The 21,025-nt window shown below is 26.8% G+C and overlaps 6 protein-coding genes across 8 annotated transcripts; 2 read left to right on the top strand and 4 right to left on the bottom strand.

Moving 5' to 3' along the window:
* LOC142645006 (uncharacterized) lies at positions 1 to 1,119 on the top strand. Its single transcript, XM_075819987.1, has 2 exons — positions 1 to 114; positions 385 to 1,119. The coding sequence occupies exons 1-2, from the start codon at positions 1 to 3 to the stop codon at positions 1,117 to 1,119; spliced, it is 849 nt and encodes a 282-aa protein (XP_075676102.1).
* Positions 1,120 to 1,231: 112 nt separating this feature from the next.
* Positions 1,232 to 3,815, bottom strand: LOC142644962 (uncharacterized). The gene is made up of 2 exons (XM_075819836.1): positions 3,017 to 3,815; positions 1,232 to 2,929 (listed from the first exon to the last, which is right to left on the bottom strand). Exons 1-2 carry the CDS (start codon positions 3,387 to 3,389, stop codon positions 1,233 to 1,235), a joined length of 2,070 nt encoding a protein of 689 aa, XP_075675951.1. The 5' UTR covers positions 3,390 to 3,815; the 3' UTR covers position 1,232.
* Positions 3,816 to 3,994: 179 nt separating this feature from the next.
* LOC142644963 (uncharacterized) lies at positions 3,995 to 6,468 on the top strand. The gene is made up of 2 exons (XM_075819837.1): positions 3,995 to 4,807; positions 4,884 to 6,468. Exons 1-2 carry the CDS (start codon positions 4,351 to 4,353, stop codon positions 6,407 to 6,409), a joined length of 1,983 nt encoding a protein of 660 aa, XP_075675952.1. The 5' UTR covers positions 3,995 to 4,350; the 3' UTR covers positions 6,410 to 6,468.
* Positions 6,469 to 6,776: 308 nt separating this feature from the next.
* LOC113794725 (nucleobindin-2-like) lies at positions 6,777 to 9,761 on the bottom strand. Of its 2 annotated transcripts, none has more exons than XM_027344859.2 (5): positions 9,599 to 9,761; positions 8,825 to 9,148; positions 8,656 to 8,757; positions 8,324 to 8,594; positions 6,777 to 8,095 (listed from the first exon to the last, which is right to left on the bottom strand). In XM_027344859.2, the coding sequence occupies exons 2-5, from the start codon at positions 9,023 to 9,025 to the stop codon at positions 6,879 to 6,881; spliced, it is 1,791 nt and encodes a 596-aa protein (XP_027200660.2). In that variant the 5' UTR covers positions 9,026 to 9,148; positions 9,599 to 9,761; the 3' UTR covers positions 6,777 to 6,878. The 2 variants fall into 2 exon arrangements, with proteins under 2 accessions (XP_027200660.2, XP_075675953.1); XM_075819838.1 differs by having other exon boundaries at positions 8,435 to 8,594; positions 9,599 to 9,760.
* A 214-nt stretch (positions 9,762 to 9,975) lies between these two features.
* On the bottom strand, positions 9,976 to 13,632 carry LOC113794707 (sodium-dependent organic anion transporter-like). 2 transcript variants are annotated; one of them, XM_075819840.1, is made up of 6 exons: positions 13,487 to 13,632; positions 12,618 to 13,130; positions 12,412 to 12,562; positions 11,218 to 11,272; positions 10,648 to 11,113; positions 9,976 to 10,540 (listed from the first exon to the last, which is right to left on the bottom strand). In XM_075819840.1, the coding sequence occupies exons 2-6, from the start codon at positions 13,110 to 13,112 to the stop codon at positions 10,235 to 10,237; spliced, it is 1,473 nt and encodes a 490-aa protein (XP_075675955.1). In that variant the 5' UTR covers positions 13,113 to 13,130; positions 13,487 to 13,632; the 3' UTR covers positions 9,976 to 10,234. The 2 variants fall into 2 exon arrangements, with proteins under 2 accessions (XP_075675955.1, XP_075675954.1); XM_075819839.1 differs by lacking the exon at positions 13,487 to 13,632 and having other exon boundaries at positions 12,618 to 13,459.
* Positions 13,633 to 16,645: 3,013 nt separating this feature from the next.
* LOC113789073 (uncharacterized) lies at positions 16,646 to 19,261 on the bottom strand. The gene is made up of 3 exons (XM_027338561.2): positions 19,004 to 19,261; positions 18,393 to 18,906; positions 16,646 to 18,328 (listed from the first exon to the last, which is right to left on the bottom strand). The coding sequence occupies exons 1-3, from the start codon at positions 19,118 to 19,120 to the stop codon at positions 16,863 to 16,865; spliced, it is 2,097 nt and encodes a 698-aa protein (XP_027194362.2). The 5' UTR covers positions 19,121 to 19,261; the 3' UTR covers positions 16,646 to 16,862.
* Positions 19,262 to 21,025: the final 1,764 nt, after the last annotated feature.

Genomic DNA, 21,025 nt, shown 5'->3' with positions numbered 1-21,025 from the left:
ATGATTTATAATATAATTGCAAATGGTTGGATTGAACCAAATTGTCGATCAACAATATTTCATTTAAATATTTCAAGATTATTAACAATTCTGGAAACAACAACAACAACATCAACAACAACAAATAATTATAATATTAAAATTTCATCTATAAATGGTATACTTTCACCATTAATTATAACTGATTTTAATAATAATAATAATAAAACCAATGATGATAATGATTGGTTAAATCATGTAAAATTGGCAACAAATTGTTTTGAACAAAATATGATTGCATTTCCAGCTAGTTCATTATCAACATCAACAACATTAACATCATCAGCATCTAGTCAACAACATCTAGTTACGAATATGAATGAAACATATAAACATAATGAACAAATACCGGTATTTTTTATTGTTATAAAACCAATTGAACCAGGTGAACAATTATCGTTTTGGCCATGGATTGGTTTATCAATACAATTAAATATACCAATATTTTTATTACCAAATAATATTATAAATAATCATTGTTATATTTGTCATAGATGTGGTCATTCATATTCACAACCAAATCCATTAAAAATTCATTTAATGTTTAAATGTTCAAATATTGTTAATGATAAATCATTAACAACATTAACATCACCACCATCATCATCATTACATTATCAACAATCAACAATGAAAAAGGTAATGATGATGGATAGAAAAAATTCTCGATTAAACAGCAACCATAATAATAATAATAAACAGCCAACAGAATCAACAATTACAAGTGTATCAACAACAACAAATTCAATTATCAATCATGAAACAATAACCAATCATCATGATACATCCAATAATAATAATGGAAATAATAATGGAAATATTTCCAGAAGATTACATACATGTTCATATTGTGGTAAAGTTTATACAAGAAAATATGGTCTAAAAATTCATATACGTACACATACTGGTATTAAACCATTAAGCTGTCGTTATTGTGGTCGTTCATTTTCTGATCCATCTAATTTAAATAAACATATGCGTTTACATACACAACAACAACAACAATTGGGAAAAAATAGAGATCATTTAACAAAAATGATTAGATATCATCAACATCATCAACATCATCAAAAAATTTAAAAATTTAAAAAATTTGAAAATTAAAATTTTTACTTTATTTATTTGTAATTTATAATTTATAATTTATAATTTAATTCAAAATAAAATAAAAATTAAAAAGAAAGAAGAAGGTGTTAAAGGTGATTTTGTTGTTGTTGTTGTTGTTGAAAACTTTCATATAATATTTCTTCATAAATATGATTATCAACAGTAGCCATTGTTGATCGAGAACGTGTTGTTTGATTTGTTGAACATGATGATAATGATGGTGATGTTGAACGATTCGTTGATGATAATAATATTGATATTGGTTCATTATTATTCGATAATTGTTGATTGATTTGTAAATTATTATTTGTATTTTTCAATATTTTGGCTGTTAAATTATTATTATTGTTGTTAGAAATATCGGAAATATTATTGGTTGAATTTGTTGAATCAATTTTCGTCTGTCCATTATCAAAACTATCTGACCAATTCGATAATTGATCCATTAATCGATTGATTGATGGTCCTTTTATAGGATCCGATAATAATGTATACAATTCTTCTTGTCGAAATTTAGTTTGATTAGTTGAATTTATTGATTCATTTGATATGGATTTTGATTCATTTTGTTTCGAATCATCAGATATAAGAATTTTATTATTATTTTTAGATTCTTGTTCTAATGTAGCCAACCATTGATCTAATGAATTTCTATTTGACATTATCATATTGGTTATTGTTGGTATATTGGATATTGTTGGTTCAATACGATAATCATTATTCAAAGATGACATTATAAATGGACGATTAATATTCAATGATGATGATGATTGTCGATTGTTTTGATTTTTAGATATTTTCATCGTTGTTCTAGATTTTGTGTTTGTTGTTTTTAATTCTTGTTGTTTTATATTTGAATGATGATAATTATTCAATGTATTTTTATTCAATTTTATTGACTGTTGATCGATTTTTTGTTTATAATTAAAACAAGATATTCGATTGCTATCATTTTGATTAAGTTGTTTAATTGATTTTTGTATTTTATTTGAAAATTTTACATCATTATCATCATCATTATCAATCATAATCGATGATAAAAATGATTGTTCTTTTGGTTTAGTAATAAGAATATTATTACTATTATTATTATTATTATTATGTGAATCAATTGATCCATAAAATAATTGATCTATTTGACTTTCCAATAATAATAATTGATTATTTTCATTGTTTATAGAATCATTATTATTAAGGAATTTCTTCGAATTATTTGCATTGATTGATAGATTGGTTGTTGTTGTTGTTTCATTCTGATTCATATTATTATTGTTTGTAATAATATTTGATGATGATGATAATGATGATGAATTACGTATTGAATGATGACGAAGTTTAGCACATAAAGGATCTTTTAGAATGGATTTAAAACCATTAATATTTGTAGATGTTGTTGTTGTTGTTGGTCTTGTACTAGTGAAGGCAGTAGTAGTAGTATTCAATTGTTGAATTGAATTTTTATGTTTAGATTGTGAAGTAGATATATTTACATATGATGATGTTGATGGATTGATATCAACCACAGATGATATTGTATCAATCGATTGATTTGTTGAATTTAATGTAGAATTTGATGATGATGAACATGTTTGTTGTGTTGTTGGTAGTTGATGATCATGATTATTTGTTGTTTGATAAATATTGATTAATGGATCAGAATCGATTGTATTATTATTATTATTGTGTTTGCTAATTTGTACTTCATTACTGAAACGAACTTTTGATGAACGTTGTTGTTGTTGTTGACCATTTGGATCTGAATCTGTTGAAATGCTCAATTTAGCTTAAATTTTCAATTAAACAAAAAAAAATTAATTAATTGAATGAAAAATTAAGAAACTTTTTGTTTTTTTCCCCATATAAAACTTACCCAAATCTGATGATTCATTATCGGTTTTTATCGTTTCATTTTCATTGATTATTGTATCATCAATAACAACATTATCATTATCATTATGATTATCAGATAATTCAGATGTTGGTGATTGTAATGATCGTAATGAAGATGATGATGATGATGATCTATATGAATATATAAATGATGATGATGATGCAAGAATTGATATTGTTTCTAATAATGGTGCACGTGTATTATTGCTATTATTAACATTATCACAATTATCAATAGCAGTTGATTCATTAATTATCGAACGATGATGATGATGATTTGATGATTCATATGAAAATCTTTCATCAACATTTGTAATTGACGTTGTAATTCTATTATTATTATTATTATTCATTTTAGTTGATAATAATTTTTACATCACTTGTCATTATTATTGAATAATAATACAAAAAAAAACATTGACTAATTTATAAGGAATTTATAGCTTAAAGGCAAATTCAGGTAAGAAGGTAACAAACACCAAAACACTGATAATACTGATAATATTTTTTTACTTTTTGTTGCTATTGATCGATCACAATTATATATGATTTACTCAAAATATTGAGAAGTTGAGGTCGTCGTCGTGGTCGTCGTAGTGGCCATGATCGCGGTGTTTTTCGGTGAATTTAAAGAAGAAGAAAAAAAAATCCGAACAACAGGTCAATTTTGTAACGAAGAATTTTTTAGTAACAATTGCGATCAAAAGATGGCTTCTGTGTCTGTCGGTGTGTGTATGTAATACATATACCGGGTTGATATTGTATTGGAAGCATGATAAATGAATGGAAATCGAATTTGGTTCCACAATTTATTTTCTTCGCTTGTATGTTATAAGAATTCGTAAAATGATAATATTTTATATGAAGTAGTGGCGCTTTTGTTCGGATAAAATCGATCCTGATGATGAGTGTGTTTGAGGTGTTTTTTTTGCACATTTTCTTTTCCAAAAATCCGAATTTCCAATTTTTTCCTTTTGTTGTTTGTTGTTGTTGTTTGTTTTGTTGTTTGTTGTTATAATCCTTCCAAAATAATTTCAACATTATTAAATAATTCTGTGATTTGAACATGTGAAAAAAATTTAGTCCAAAAAGTTTTCTTTTCTTTTCTTCTTTAAAAAAATCGTCTTATCCATTGTGATTTTGATTTTGATAGCTCTAATCTAGTTTTAAACACACTCTTTTGTTGTAATTATCCAAAAAAATAGAAAATTCTCAAATTTTGATTTATCAAAGTGAATTAAAGTTGGGTAAAATAAGATAGATGATAATAGCAACAACAAACAACCGCAATAACAAACAAACAAACAAACAATAATGATCAAACATCAACAATTTTATCGACAAATGATTTGTCGTATATTATCAAATGCTAAACGTATTTTATTAATTATTCTAATTATATCAATGTTAACATCATGGTTATTATATAGTTGGTTATATTTTATTCCAATTACAACAGAAAAATTATCAAATAATAATTCACATTATTATTATTATCATTATTATTCTACAACAAGTTATAATACTATCTTACAAAATGATAACCAAATAAAAAATTCAATTAATAAAATTCAAAACTATGATAATGATGATAATATAGCTATTGAAAATTGGATTAATAAATGTCAACCAAATATTGCACGTTATTTTGATGTTTGCCAAAAATATGAACAATCAAATGGCCACGATGATAATGATGATGATCATGGAAAAAATGAATTACAAACTCATGTACGATTGCCCAGTTATTCTGATAATAATGTATCATTAAGTAAGTCATTAAAATACTTTGTTTATTTACTTTTCAAACAAAAATTCAATTCTTTCTAATCCCATTTAATTGACAGATGGAATATATGACCGTATCTATTTATATGAAGCATATGAACGTTTTGAACAAACTAAAAACAATAATATATATTCATCATCATATTCAATCAATATTATTTCAATTGTTAATCGTATTGAATATTGTCAGAATGAACAAAATAATCAATTATTATATTGTTATATGAAAAAAAATGATAATAATAAAATTATCATAACAAAAGCTAAATTACAATGTCTTCCTGAACATCATGATTATTTATATACTGCTGCCATTATTACGTGTTTACCACCACCACCACCATCATCATCATCATCTTTATTTGAATCAAATTTTGATTCAGTGATAATTACAGATAATAATTTGAATAAACAAACAAAATGGCTTCCAATTAATAAACAAAAAACCAATTCAACAACAATTCAATCAGTTGTTTGTGTTCGACCATTATTCGATTCAATTAATTTATTTAATCTATTTGAATTTATTGAATATTATTATAATCAAGATTTTGATCGTATAATTTTATATTATTATGAAAATGATAATTTTAATGAAAAAGCAAAAAATCTATTATCATATATGAATGAAACAATGTCAAATATGGTAAAATTAAAATCAATATTATTACCGGAATTTATTTGGAAACAAATTCATTCTGGTGGTCAATTATTAACTATAAATGATTGTCTTTATCAATATCCAAATTCAATACAATTACATGTTGATATTGATGAATTTGTTTCATTTGCAAATGATAATAATGATGAAAAAATGAAAAACAATATAACCATTATGAAAATGATAAAAAAATATTGGTTCAAATCACAAACATCATATATAGCCTTATATATTGATAATTTATTACACTGCCATGAATTTAATTTGGCTTATTCAAATTATTATGAATTTGAAGCAGCACGTTTAAAATATTCAATCGAATCAATCAAAACTAATCATAATAATAACGATTTTTGTCACCCGAATCAATCAAATCAAACTGTAACGATGAATATTAAAATATTAGCTCAATTATTGAATAATAATAATAATCATTTCGAAAAAAATTTAACTATTAATGAAATGAAAAAATTATTATTGGTACCGAATTCAATATATTCACAAGCAACACCATGGCCAAATCAATTAAGATCTAAAGTAATAATTCTTCGTCCATCGTTAATCGATATGCTTGGTATACATCAAGTTTGGAAATTTCGTCAATATAATACTAATTCGAATAATGATAATAATATTGTTATAAATTCATTTATTGATCATCTTTATTATTTGATTTGGTCAAAATGGACATTAACAAGTGATAAACAAATTTTATTTACATATAAAAATATTAATAATAAACAATTAATATTAAGACATTATCGTTGGTGTTGTCATTTAAAACAACCATATTTATTTCAATTATTACAATTTAATTCATTATCGGATAAAATTATTCATTGGCAATCAAATCATCAAATAGATTGGTTAAAAATTAGTTTACAAATTTTTAAACATTATAATCAATTGGTCCATCATCAATAATAATAATAATCAATCAATTGTGATCCACTCATCCACACAAACAAACAAACAAACAAACATATTGAAAAAACAAAAATTCAAATGTTTCAAACTTTTTCTATTTTATTTTTTTCCGTTACTTTTTGTTGTTTTTGTTTTTGTTCATTTACCTTTATATCATCCATTATTATTAGTGAAACTCACACGAAACAGCAAATAATATTTCAAAGTTGATCTCTCACTCATTCTCAATTCTTTTTCTCAAATCTATCTATCTAATAATTCAAACTTTATCTTTGTTTTTTTGCACTTTTATTCAATTCAATTCAAACAAGAATTTGATGTTTTTTTAAAAAAAAAATTTATTCAATACTAATCAAAAAAAAAAATCAGATTCTGTTGTTGTTGTTGTAGTCATTTGATTGAAAATACATACAAAAAATAAAAATAAAAATTTGTGGCAATAATTTTAAAGACAGACAATATTTATTTATTTGGGATGTATTGGCTGATTTTGTTGCTGTTGCTGTTGTTGAACAGAATGGGTATTAAATTGTTGATTTGGTTGTTGTTGTTGTTGTTGACCTACACCATATTGATTTGGATGTTGTTGTTGTTGTTGATTTGGATTATATTGTTGTACATTTGGAATATGTTGCGGTTGTTGTTGTTGTTGCATCATGGGCTGATGATTTTGAATATTTGGATGATATTGTTGTTGTTGTTGTTGTGCAGGTAAGTTATTTTGATTTGGATGTTGTTGTTGTTGTGGTGGCATTTGTTGTTGATAAGTTTGTTGAGGCAATTGTACATGTTGATATTGCACAGGTTGTTGTACATGTTCCGGTGGTGCATTTACAACATAAACTTGTTGTTGTTGTTGATGATGTTGTTGTTGTTGTTGATTGGGATTTTGTACTTGATAATATACTGGCTGTCCTTGTTGATAAGGTTGTTGTTGTTGTTGTGGATGATATTGATATTCCATTCCAGGTTGTTGATTATAACCATATGCACCATATCTAGCATAATGTTCTTGTAATTGTCTACGTTCTTGTTCATAACGTTTTAATTCTTCTTCAGTATAAACAGGTGCTTCTTCAATACCTTTCCAACCTTCATCACGATTAAATTCAGCTTGTTTACTATAATCAAGAAATTCTTTTTTTGAAATTAAACCATCACGATTAGTATCAAATTCTCTATAAATATGTTCACGCATACGATGATATTCTTCCATCATTTCATTACGATCATAACTTGGATCATTTTCATTATATAATTTTTTAACTTCAATAGATAATATTGATTCTACTTCTTCTTGATCTAAAAATCCATCACCATTTATATCATGCATATGGAAAAATATTTTTGGATCAAATTCTTGTTCAGGCATATGATCCTGTTCTTTCCATACTTCTTCTAATTGTTGTTTACTACCTGGATGATGAACTTTTGGATGTTCAAAATGTTTCTTTTTAACTTCTTCATGTTTTTTTTCTATTTCAACTTTTTGTTCAGCTGTTAAATTCTGTAATGATTCACGATAATGAAGTTCTTTTTCCATTTCATATTGTTTAAAATCACGTCGACGTTTTTTATCCAATTCATCTAGATCTTTTGTAGCTTGTAAAATTAATCGTTGTAAATCTTCAGCTTCGAATGTATGAGGATTTGAATGATCAAGATGTGCGGCATTTCCATCATCTAACAAACAAACAAAAAATTAATAAAATTTAGTAATGGAACAATAATGCAAAAAAAAAAACACTTGAATAATTTCAATTTTATCAATACTAATTGGCTAATTATGAAAGACTATTCAACTTTTAGTTAATATTGAATGTAGGAAATGAAATCAACGGGAAAAAAATAACGACAAAATAACACAAATAAAAATAATTTAGTTATTAGTCGATAAGAAATGGTACAGACCAAGTAATTTGTTTGGTATTTGAGATTTTCGTTTGTTAGTAGTAGTGGTACGCCAACGTCGGCCACTTTCCACATCATTATTATCATCATCATTATCATCAACATACGCACCATCACCATGAGATTTTTGTTCAGCAGCAATCTCTTCCTCAAGACGATGTTCTTTCATTGCCAATTTTCTTAAACGATCCAATTCGATACGTTTTAATTCATCAAGACGATTACGAACATCTGGTGCAACTTGATCAATTATACGTGATACGTGTCCATTCTATCAAACCGAAAAAAATTCAATGAATAAATTCATTTTTGAATAAAAATTTTAAACAAACCATTATTTGTTCATGTGTAACATTGCCTAATTTTTTCGAAAAAACTGGATCTTCATCCAATGCTTTGACAACTTCTTGTAGATAACGGCCATATTCTAGTCCCTGAAATATTAGAAAAATTTTAATAAATTAAAAACAAGAATGGCAAAAAGAATTTAATAATACAAACCAAATCATCAATTTCTTTATCAACTTTATCATCATCATGAATTTCATTAACATTTTCTTCAATTTCATTTTCACTTGCACCGGGTATTTGTGAATGATGTATTGGTGGACGTGGTGCCGATTCCAAACCAATAATCAATGATATGATGATCACTAAAAATATCGTCAAACAAAACGATTGTTTTTGTTTATCGAATAACATTTTTTTTTTTTTTTTGAAAGGAAAAATCAGTTGTTGTCGCCGATATGATCCGAAATGAAAGATGACCCAAAAAAAATCCACAAACAAACAACGTAGGAAAATGATTCAATCAATCACAATGAACTAATCATTGAAAAAAAAACAATAAATAAAAATTATTATTAAAAAAAAACATTAACATTAAAAAAATATAGTGTAATGACACGTGTAATAATAATAATGTATCGTTTCAAAAATGAAATCGAAAAAACAAAACAAACAAAAATTATACGAGAAAAACGTTAAACCTAGCGGCATAATGAGTAAAAAATCATTTCACTCATTATACTTCTCAGTGATATTTAACTTGGAGGATTTTTTTTTCAAATGCAAAAAAAAGAGAAGAGAAACGAAGAGAGAACGAAAAAAAAAACTTGTTTCAAATGATGATGACGTTTTTGAATTGGAAACAACAAGTGGATATCCTTGTTTTGTTTTTTTTTTTTTTCGCTGATATTACATGGTAAAAACGGTGAGACATTTTTTCCTCTTATTATTAGATATTTTGGGGGGATATTTTAAAAAAATACAGACCTTTTTTTCAATGCTGATTCAATCGGCTGATGCAATCCGATAGATAGTTGGATCAATGAAAATATTTGTTCTGTTTATAAATACACAATTGAAAGAATATGACTAGAATCGACTTTTTTTGTTTGTTTGTCAAAGATCAATTCAAGATATGATGTTGATTGGAATTTTTATTTTTAATTAAAACGAAAAAAAACTTGATTCTCAATACTTAAAACCAAGCAATTTTCATCAAAATCATCTGTCAAAATGAACATGAAACGAGTTAAATAAAAAAAAATAGAACGATTTGATTTCCAGTAAAGTTTCTGGATCGTTTTTCAAAAGATTGTTTTCGAAAAAATTTCTCTAAATTTGATTTTTTTAATTTTTGGGGTAAAAATTAGTTTTTATTTCAGTTAAACAGGTAAATTATTATAATTATTGTTTTTTGAGTATAAAATCAGTGTGTAACAAAAACAAAATGTAATTTTTCAAAATTCTATAAATCAAAGGTGCTAAAACTAAATTTTAAAAAAATTGAAAAATTGAATGTTTGCAGGAAAAAATGTGAACAAAATAATGAAAATATTAGAAATAAAGAGGCAAAAACGGTGAGAATTTTTTTTTCTGTTTGATGACCCAATAATCAATAATCAATTATCTTTGATTAATAATCTGAAATTGTTTAACATTTTGTTCATTTACTAATAATAAACGTTCTTTTATAATATTCATTTCATCATCATCATTAACATTAACATTGATAATACGATTATCATTTTCATCATTATTAATATTTTTTTTAAATTTTTCATTTGTTGTTTGATTAACTTGTTGAAAATCTTTATGTAATTGATTAAAAGCCAAACGTTTTATCATTTTATAACCAATTGTAACAGCAAATATAACTAAAAATGATGAAAATGCATATAAAAATGGAAATACCCAGGCTTTTTTTAATTGCTTTTTGTTTTTTTTTGTGGCGTGGGAAGGGGATGAAAATAAGAAGAAGAAGAAAAAATCATTAAAATTAATAAAATTATTTAAATTACAAAATGAACAAACAATACCTGAAGTGTAAATGAAAGCGAAATGATTGTCAATGCTGAACCAACATTTTTAATACCAATTTCAATACCGATTGTACGACAAATTTTATTATCTAAACGAAATATTTTAGCAAATATATAACCAGCCATAAAACTAAATGCCGGTAATAATATAACAGCAGTATAAAGACGATATGGTACACCGAAAAATATATCGGGAAATATAATTACTTCTAATGATTGACAAAAACAAATAATACCAAAACCAGCAAATACACCAATTTTTGTTATATATGGTGTATATTTTGGCAAACGCCAATTAATTATCATACCAATAATAACCGGTATTGTAACTAATATTAATGTTATTGACATTTCCATATATGGTATAACTAAATTATTTGTTTCAAGATTACGACCATAAAGCCATACATTTAATGGCATTAATAATAATGCTGCAATTGTTGCAACCGATGTCATTGTAATACTGCAATAATAATATTAGATATTTTGTTGATGGTGGTGGTGGTGGGAAAAAACAAAAATTCAATCATTTTTAATTCATTAACAACAAAAACATCATTATAATACCTTAATGGAAGATCACCATCAGCTAAAAAGGTGAAAATGTTTGATGTAACACCACCTGTTTGAGTGTAATAATCAAATATATGAAATAATGAATTAGTTATTAAAGATTACCCAGAAAAGCAAAAATCAAATTAATTAATGTTGTTTTTTTTAAAAAAAATGATGTAAATAAAAATAAATTTCATAGATTTGTTGCAATTGCAATATTTCTCTTGTTTCTTTCATAGGGGGTTCACACTAGCAGCAATGTGAATGAAATATTTCAAATGCAATATTTCAGTCCATAAGGCTGAAATGTAGTGAAATATTGCATTTGAAATATTTCATTCACATTGCTGCTAGTGTGAAACCCCTATCATTCTAATTTGTTGAAGAAATTTCAAAAAAAAAAAAAAAATCAAAACCCGATTTTCTAAGATTCTTTATTGTTTATGTTGTAAATTTGGCCGGAATATTTTGATTATTATTAATGTGACACTGAATGATTATGGTGGAAAGAAAAATCCATCATCAATAAATCAAGGTTTGTAAAGGCAAACAAGCGTAACATTTATGATTTCTTTGTTTTTTTTTTTTGTAAATGAAACAAAACGATAACCAAAAAAAAAAAAATGTTTGTTGTTGTTTTTTTAAATCAAACCATTATCATTGTCATCAATCCAATCCAATCAATCAATCAATATGGAATGACCATTGTTTAATTATGAAGTTTAAAAATGGCTATTATTATCATGATAATATTAATTATGAATTTTTTTTGAAAAAGTTTTTCATTATCATCATCATCATCATCATCATCATTATGATTTTGATTTTAGACAAACAAATGCAATCAACTTTTATAAATTACTATTATAAATATAAATATGTATTTCATATACGTAAATCGTCAAGGTTTATTTTTTTTTCATTCATTTATATTAATATCGAATTAGATTTTCGGGAAAACAAAAAAAAATAACTAGAAATATACATATAGGATATTGGATAGACCATGAACCATGAAAAATTATCATTACTATCGACCGATACTTATTTGATTTGTTGGGGGGGGGAAACGTCATTGAATTATCACGTGGATATATCACATAATTAATCTATCTGTTTTTTTGTTTTTGTTTTCTTGTATTCAATTTGAAATTTTATCTGGAAACTAAATGAAAAATCCAAAAACAAAACAAAACAATAACCTACCTGGACAACATGCCAATATTAATAATCCGGTTGAATGTAAAACTTCTAATTCTAATAATGTTATAATTAAATAACCGATAAATGGTACAAGAAAAAATTGTGCAGCAATACAAACTAAAACGGCTGTTGGTCTTCTTAGATGATTCCATACCTTTTTTTGTAAAAAATTTTAATGAAAATTATAAATAATTTAATTTAATTTTTACCTCAAAAATTGTTACACCACAACCCATTGAAAACATTACCGATATAAGTAATATAACCAATAAATAATCATGTATTAATTTTAATAATGGTGTTGCTTTTACAATTACTTCAGCTGTTGTATTTGTTGATGTATCAAATAATTCTGTACCATCAGTTATAATATTTTCAATAATATTTTCGGATGAATGTAATTTTGAATAATTTTTTGAAAAATCATTATAATTATGATGATGATTATAATATTGATCATTATTATTATTATTATCCGGAATTAAATTCATTGCGATCGATGATATTGAATTATTTTCATTGTTTACAATAATTTTATCAATAGTATTTGGTATTAATGATTCGGTTATTCTTGCTTCTGTTGTTGTTGTTGTTGGTGGTGGTGGTATAGTTTCAGTTTTAGTTGATGAAATTAATTGTAAAAAACAAAATAATAATGCTAATCGAATGATAGCCAATCGACTATTTTTTATTGAAATCTTCATCGTTTTTCTTTCTTTTCGCTGTATATTAAACAAACAAACAAACAAAAATTTTCAAATCAGGAAGAAAATTGCAAAAAAATGAAATTCTACACAAATTAACAAAAAAAAAACCAGAAATATTTGCTATTAGTAAATTAGATGTATCGATTCATATTCAATCAATCAATTTTTAAAATAATCCTAAAAAGATTTTGAAAAAATTATTGGCCTTTTTATATATTCTACGTTTTTTTTTCTTTTTCAAATTCATTCAATTATAACCTAACATTTAAATTTCTTTCTCTCTCTCCCTCTCTCTCTCTCTCTCTCTCTCTCTCTCTCTCTCTCTCTCTCTCTCTCTCTCTCTCTCTCTCTCTCTCTCTTTTCACTTTTACCTAGATTATTATTTGGGCGTTGTGAAGATATCTTCATTTGATGTTGTTGATAATATATGTTTGTAAAAAAGAAAAAGAAAACAAAAAAGTCAAGCCACTGGCCATTGTGTGTTACATTAACCAACTATCTAACAAAATGGAAAATTCAAACCCATTTTTGGGTGAATAAAAAAAAGAAGCAAAAACAAAAATGAATAAATAAAATAAGCTTTATTTTTTGGTCATATATACAACAACAATCAATAATGTGGTGTGTGGCAAAAATAATAATATTTTTCAACATTTAAATCACATCAATACCGATACATCACATACAGTATTTTCAACAATTTAGTTATTGAATGTGTGTGTGTGTGTGTGTTAGTAGTGATTTTGTGACAACCTGTATTCATGGTTCCATGATTTATAATTGTAAGGTATAACCAATCACAACCAATCTGTCAATCAAACAAACAAACAAACACACGTACTTAAAACAACCAATTACAATTATTATTATCATCAGCCGGTTTTAGCATTGAACAATTTTTGTTTTTTTTTTCAATATGACAATTTGGATCTTGATCTTTTTCAATGGTTTTCTTTGGTGTGCAATAACTAACATATAATAATAATAACTGAATAGTAAAATATACACACACACGTGTTGATTGAACAGACCTTTTTCTTTCAATGTTATGTTAAGATTTGGAGAGAAACAAAAAACATAAAGGCAAAAAAACTTGCAGTTGAAATGCTTCTGGAACGACCAAACTAAATAAAAAACAAAACAAAACAAAATTTCTATATTTAATAATGAAGATGATGATGATCGATGAACAAAATTTATAAAATTGACAATTTTTAAAAAAAAATTTAAATAAAAATTTCATTATACTGTCGTGGCAAAAAAAAAAAAAAAAAAATAGGAAACCAAATGAGAAATTTTCGTTGAAAAAATATGATAATTGAATTTTGGTGAAACCAAAAATGGTTTTGCTGTTTGCCGTTTTGTTTTGAAAAAAAATTGGAAATATTTTTTCCGGAAAAGTATGTTTCAAATATTCAAAGATGTTTTTTTTGGGATGAACACATTGGAGAAAGAAAGATGTTATTATTAAGTTTTGTAAATAATTGATCCATTTGAATTATTTAAATGTTTGTTTGTTTATAATAACCTTGGCATTCATTTTTTCATTTGACTAATTACAATGACAATAAATTAGATATAAATTAGATGGATGGATATTGTAAATGTAAATGTAAAATAATTGTAAACAACAATAAAAAAATTGATGAATTTGTAATTACAATCAATCAATAAAATGATAATAATAATTTTATGATCTCATTAAAATGAATAGGAAATGAAAAAAACTTTCAATTGTATTGATTTTTTGTTTGTTTGATAATTTCCCATTGTTTTATCCCAATATAATTATTGATGAAAAAAAAGTAGAGAGGGAGAGAGAGAGAGGAAGAGAGAAAAATTCAAATTAGCCAAATTAGTCAAATTACTGTTTCAATCATCATTATAATAATAAATTAATAGTTGACGATTTGTAATGAGATAAAAGAGAAGAAGAAGAAAAAAGTTAGGAAGTTTTTTACTGAAAGAAAATAAAAATGATAATAATAACCCTTTTCTCAATTGAAATCTTTTTTTGGAATTAATGATTATTATTATTATGCAATTCAATCCTTTATTTTCAACAACAACAACAAACAAAAAAAAAATGAATAATTTTTTACCCTATCATTTTTTGCAATATAATCCTATTGTTTTAGTTGGCTATGCCTCCTACAAAAAAAAAAATTTTTCTTTAAAAATCATCAATTTTCCTCTGTAATTTGTTTAATGTCCGTTTCCGAAATGAAAAAATAGTTAGAATACAACCGAAAAGAGAATACAACAGAAAAATCACCTACACATTTGGAAATTCTGTAAAAGGAAGTTACTGGAAAATATTTTTACATCAATCATTTTGGTAATTCAATGTGAACACACACACACACAAAAATTGTTTCGAATATCATTGTCAAATGATATTCATCAACTAACAAAAAAAAAAAAAAAAAAATCCCATATGGATTATTCGTATAATTTTCTTAATACCCTAATCAAGGTCATTAATTGTTTTCAAAAAAAAAATCAAATTAAATATATGTAAAAAAGATAATGATAATGTTGTTGATGTAATATTATGTCAGTTATGATTATCATCATGGTCATATTACTATCATTATTGATTGATTGTTTGCTCATCAATTGTCATAGAAAGGAAAAATGATGATGATGATGATGATGATGATGTATAATTTGCATATTTTAAACACAACATACATATGCTGTCGATGTAAAATTATTTATTAAATTTGAATTTAATCAAAAAACAAAATGAAAATGAAAATTTGTCGCGGTTTGATGAATTCTACCTTGTTGTTGTTGTTGTTGTTAAAATAGACAAAATACCTACCACAAACAAACCAACCAACTAAAAAAAACTAATCGTTATCCCAAAACCAAAAACCTTCGGTTTCATTTTGTTTTGTTTTTTTCGTGTTTTTATCATTCAATCTGAACAAATCAAAATTTTCTGATCCAATTTTCAATTCAATCATCCATTCATTTTATTTTCAAGGAAATCTATTGAACTACCAATGACTAATATTGGATTTTTTTTTATTTGAAAAATTTTAAAAAAATTTTTTAAAAAAATTTTCTTTGAAAATAACTTCAGGAAGTTATCAATTTATTTAGTTTGTTTGTTTGTTTTGTTTTCAACAAAAAAAATGGCGGTCACAATTTTTTTTTTTTTTTTTTTTTGTCACCATGATAATGATCTATTAGAGGTAGTAGAAAGAAGAAAAAACATTGAAAAAAATGACAATTTCAGGTTCATTGACTTGTACTTGAATGTCCATTTTTGTTTTTCAATTTTTTGTTTTGTTTTGTTTTTGTTTTGTTTCTTGTAAAAATTCTTACACTTCAAATTGAATGTCAGATTTTGTTGAAAAGAGCTGTCAATTTCTTTTTGTTCAGTCGACTAATGAATATCGTCACCAAATTCAAATTGACAAACAAAACAAAACAAAACAAAACACTTGACAACTATAGATTCATATCCAATTCAAATAAAGCAATCAATCAATCAATCAAATCAGTCAAATACAAAATGATGTTTTTTTTAATGGGAAAAATTGAGATTTTGGTTTTTTATTTTAAAATCAAAAAATCAAAATTGAAATCATATTCTTATTACAGGCGAAAAAAAGGCAAACAAAAATTAAAAAAAAAATTTTGGTCTGTGAAATTTAACAACAAAAAAAATTCTGAAAAAATGATAATGATGATTATGAGATTCATTAAAGAAAATTTGATTGATTGATTGATTGATTAATACTCAATTTTTTGTTGTGTATTATCAAATTGTTGTTGTTTTTGTTGTTGAATCATTCGAAATGATTGTCCTTGTGAACCAGTATTATATCTACTTGGACTTTGTTGTGGTCGTGCACGTAATCCACTTGTTGATGGATTATATTTGGAACTTTGTGGTCGACTCATTGGTGCACGTAATCCACTTGTTGATGGACTATATCTTGGACCTTGTGGTCGATTCATTGGTGCATGTAATCCACTGGTTGATGAACTATATCTTGGCGCTTGCATTGGTCTTACTGACATTGGCATTGGTCTTAATATCATTTGAACTGGTTGAGACATTAATTCAACATCTAATCCACCAACTGATGGTGGTATTTCATGTCGACCAGCTTGACCACGTCCTCTACCGCGTGGTCTGGATGGTTTTTGTGGCTGAATTTGTAAGTTACCACTTTCGACTTCCATATCGCTATCACTTTTCATTTGTGATGTTCCTGGACCAAATCCTGAAGGACCACTTGATCCTGAAACGCTGAATGATGGTCCAGTTGGTCCATTTGAACTGAATGATGGTCCAGTTGGTCCTTCAGCTTGAAATGAAGGTCCAGTTGGTCCAGTTGCAGTAAAAGATGGTCCAGTTGGCCCAGTTGCAGTGAAAGACGGTCCCGTTGGTCCAGTTGCTGTGAAAGATGGTCCAGTTGGTCCAGTTGCAGTGAATGATGGTCCAGTTGGTCCAGTTGCACTGAATGATGGTCCGGTTGGTCCTTCAGCTTGAAATGACGGTCCGGTTGGTCCAGTTGCACTAAATGATGGACCGGTCGGTCCAGTTGCGCTGAAGGATGGCCCAGTTGGCCCTTCAGCTTGAAATGATGGTCCAGTTGATCCTTCCGATTGATATGATGGTCCGACTGATCCTTCAACTTCTGAAGATGTGCCAGGAGAACCAGATTCAATGGATGAAGAACCTGATGGTCCTGCTGAATTATATGAAGGCCCTTTTTGTTTTGAAGAATATGATGGACCTGATGGTCCTCTTAATCCTGCTGATGGTCCAGCTGGTCCTGCAGCATTATAAGATGGTCCTGTTGGACCAGATGCGCTAAATGAAGGTCCAGTTGGCCCAGCAGCATTATATGATGGTCCTGTTGGACCAGATGCACTGAATGAAGGTCCAGTTGGTCCATTTGAACTGAATGATGGTCCAGTTGGTCCGGAAGCGCTGAATGATGGTCCAGTTGGTCCTGAAGCGCTAAATGAAGGTCCAGTTGGTCCATTTGAACTGAATGAAGGTCCAGTTGGTCCAGCAGCATTAAATGATGGTCCAGTTGGACCAGATGCACTGTATGATGGGCCTCTTGGACCAGCGCCTGAGAAAGATGGTCCTTTTGGTCCAGATGCACTAAATGATGGACCATTTGGTCCACGTAATGATGCAGCTTGTCCACCTTGTTGTGATGGTTCAGCACCAGCTTTTCCTTTGTTTTATGAATAAGATAATGAAGCGAAAACTTTATTTATAAGAAAAAAAAACGAACATACCTAATTCTTCATTAACTGAATAGAATTGTCTAGAACGACTACAATCAACTGCATGCCAATAATCACAAGCAAGTATAGCTTGATTAAAAACAGTACCAACACCGCAAAGAAAACTTTCTTTACGTCCTTGAAAACAAACATGATAAGCTTGACATTGTGTTTGTTCATCAGCATACATTCCCGGTTCATATGGAACACCATTACAACTGAATCCAGTATTTGGAATTTTTTCATAATTAGGAAAATCTACACCAGGTGTACCTTGAACACCACCATATGATGGTGGTTCAGAATCAACAGTATTATCATTATCACCTTGCCAATATTGACCAGATTGTTGTTTTTGTCCAGGATATCTTGTATTAACCATATTTGGTCTAGCAACATTATAACGTGCTGGCATTGGACGTATATTATTTTGTCGTACACCACCAGCTAAACCTGATTGTGATATATCGCCACCACCACCACCACCTCTATAATATTTTGGACCTTTAAGCCCTTGTCGACGTGTCTATATCATATATCATTACCGCGGGAAAAACAAAACAATTTTAAAAAATCAAGAAAAAATCGATTTTTCATCAATTTTATCAAACAAATTAACATACCCGACTATTTGACCATTCATATTCATTATAATTACGATAATTTGTGGCAGTAATTATAATCGATACAATCGATAATATGATTAACAATTGAATCGATAAAAATGATGAAAAATACATTTTGAAATGAATGAATGAATGAATGAAAAACAATCACAATAATGTAAAAAATGACTAAACTAAAATGATTCTTCGTTTGTTCTGATGATGTTATTTATCACCGAAAATTGTTTCAATATTGAAAAAAACAATCAAATCAAATCGAATGAAATCTGATTGCCATTTTTATAATGATGCAAAAAAAAACTACAAAATAATTTTTTTTTGTTCATCCCTTCCCATTGCAATTGATCAACACCCATATGATTATGTGTTGATCATCGATGAAGATGAAGAAGATGATGATGAAGAATGCGTGGTATGCATGGTGTATTAAGAAATAATAAGAAAATTTTCTTTTTTATTCAGGAAAAAAAGCAGAAAAAATGGAAGAAGCAAAGAAGCATTTGCTATACGAATTTTTCATCACAAAAAGATTCATCGAAAATCAAACGCCTACTTGTAAAATATTTGCCAAAAAAAAGAAGATGTTCTCTGTATGTTTTTTTAACTCTTTTTTTTCTCTTATGAAAATTTTGAGGAGAAAAAAAACCAAAAATTCTGTAAAATTGAATGAAGAAAAACAACAACAACAAAAAATATTCTTGAGAACATCATGTCCAGTGGATTATTATTTCTTTCTTTCCATGTTTTTTTTTTCGTTTGTAAGCTGATCAATCATTATCATTGTTGGAAAAATTGATTATGATGAGCAAAACAATCGTTAAAGCAAAAAAAAAGAAGAAAGGAAAATACGCAACAACCAAGAACAAAACATAGTGAACATCTTTTGTTTCAAAGAAATAAAAATTACAGAAAAATTACAGAAAAAAAGAATATATTTTTAGCCTTGAATTTTTGTTGTTGAAATTTTTCAAAAATATTTTTTTCAGTTGTTTTTGGCTCGTTCGTTTCAATATTTTGGAATGATGATGATGATTTCCGACAATGGTCGAATGATGATAATGATGATCATTATCAACATTCGTAAATGATGATTATTTTTTGAAGTTTGAAAAACAATTACAAAGCAGAGAAGCAAAAAATCGATAAAAAAAATACAGGGGTATTTTGGCTGACGAATTTCAAAATTTCAAAATTTCAAAATTTCAAATTTTTTTTCTTCTTGTAAAATTAGGCGTGTGTAAATGCCAGGCCCATTTTTTTTCGCAACTGGATTTTCCCTTCATTATCAACAACAACTTTAAAACAAAACATTGAAAAATTTTGTTGATCATTGATCATTGATGATCATCATTGACCGTGAAAAATTTCAAAATAAAGTAAAAGGCAAAAGCAAAATTCCTTCATTCATTTGATCGCCCACGATTCATATTACACATTTGTTTGTTTGTTTGTTTTTTACCCATCAAATTCAATTGTGAAACAAAACCAAAAACAGACAAAAATAAATAAATCTTACAGACTTTGAATCTGATTTTGAAAAAAATTGAATCATATTACACACACACACACACAAAAACTAAAACAAACTTGAAATTACCTTTTGAGAAATGATAATGAAATATGAAAAAAAACAGAGGATAAACCACAAATATTGCAATTTCCGATGGACATATCATTGATGAATTTTTTTTTTGAATTAATTAAAAAAAAATACAAACATTTAAGGTGTTAATGAAAAGAAGAAAAAAAACCCAAATAAATGACGCCTACAAGCAAAACAAAAAAGTAGTAAGATTGATTTCATTCATTCATTCATTATGGTAAGAATTTTTCAATGAAATTTTTTTGTTTGTTTTGTTTTTTTTCCAATCAACCAATTTTGACCATTTTCATTTGATTCACCAAACATGATTATATTTTGGCTTGAATGAAAATATGAAAAAATCCATATTTAAAATGTACATTATATTTTTTTTTTTTTGGTTGGGTTTTTCTCATAGAAATTCAGCAATGAATCGA

The sequence above is a fragment of the Dermatophagoides pteronyssinus genome, unplaced genomic scaffold, assembly GCF_027571235.1.
Source record: "Dermatophagoides pteronyssinus isolate colony J.1.1.1.1 unplaced genomic scaffold, Derpt_VIB-CSIC_2022.12 sq0005, whole genome shotgun sequence".
NCBI classification, from domain to species: domain Eukaryota; kingdom Metazoa; phylum Arthropoda; class Arachnida; order Sarcoptiformes; family Pyroglyphidae; genus Dermatophagoides; species Dermatophagoides pteronyssinus.
This window is presented reverse-complemented; position numbering and strand designations above follow the sequence as displayed.

Excerpts from the sequence above, each read along its gene's own strand:
- LOC142645006 (XM_075819987.1), top strand. The coding sequence starts at position 1 with ATGATTTATAATATAATTGCAAATGGTTGGATTGAACCAAATTGTCGA. Across the intron at positions 115-384 it reads AAACAACAACAACAACATCA|ATACCGGTATTTTTTATTGT; the intron begins ACAACAACAAAT and ends CATAATGAACAA.
- LOC142644962 (XM_075819836.1), bottom strand. The coding sequence starts at position 3,389 with ATGAATAATAATAATAATAATAGAATTACAACGTCAATTACAAATGTT. Across the intron at positions 2,930-3,016 it reads TAATGAATCATCAGATTTGG|CTAAATTGAGCATTTCAACA; the intron begins GTAAGTTTTATA and ends TGAAAATTTAAG.
- LOC142644963 (XM_075819837.1), top strand. The coding sequence starts at position 4,351 with ATGATCAAACATCAACAATTTTATCGACAAATGATTTGTCGTATATTA. Across the intron at positions 4,808-4,883 it reads TGATAATAATGTATCATTAA|ATGGAATATATGACCGTATC; the intron begins GTAAGTCATTAA and ends TTTAATTGACAG.
- LOC113794725 (XM_027344859.2), bottom strand. The coding sequence starts at position 9,025 with ATGTTATTCGATAAACAAAAACAATCGTTTTGTTTGACGATATTTTTA. Across the intron at positions 8,758-8,824 it reads ATAAAGAAATTGATGATTTG|GGACTAGAATATGGCCGTTA; the intron begins GTTTGTATTATT and ends CTAATATTTCAG. Across the intron at positions 8,096-8,323 it reads AATACCAAACAAATTACTTG|ATGATGGAAATGCCGCACAT; the intron begins GTCTGTACCATT and ends TTTGTTTGTTAG.
- LOC113794707 (XM_075819840.1), bottom strand. The coding sequence starts at position 13,112 with ATGAAGATTTCAATAAAAAATAGTCGATTGGCTATCATTCGATTAGCA. Across the intron at positions 11,273-12,411 it reads AATATTGGCATGTTGTCCAG|GTGGTGTTACATCAAACATT; the intron begins GTAGGTTATTGT and ends ACACTCAAACAG. Across the intron at positions 10,541-10,647 it reads CGCTTTCATTTACACTTCAG|CAATTAAAAAAAGCCTGGGT; the intron begins GTATTGTTTGTT and ends AAAAACAAAAAG.
- LOC113789073 (XM_027338561.2), bottom strand. The coding sequence starts at position 19,120 with ATGTATTTTTCATCATTTTTATCGATTCAATTGTTAATCATATTATCG. Across the intron at positions 18,907-19,003 it reads ATGAATGGTCAAATAGTCGG|ACACGTCGACAAGGGCTTAA; the intron begins GTATGTTAATTT and ends TATATGATATAG. Across the intron at positions 18,329-18,392 it reads TTCAGTTAATGAAGAATTAG|GAAAAGCTGGTGCTGAACCA; the intron begins GTATGTTCGTTT and ends CATAAAACAAAG.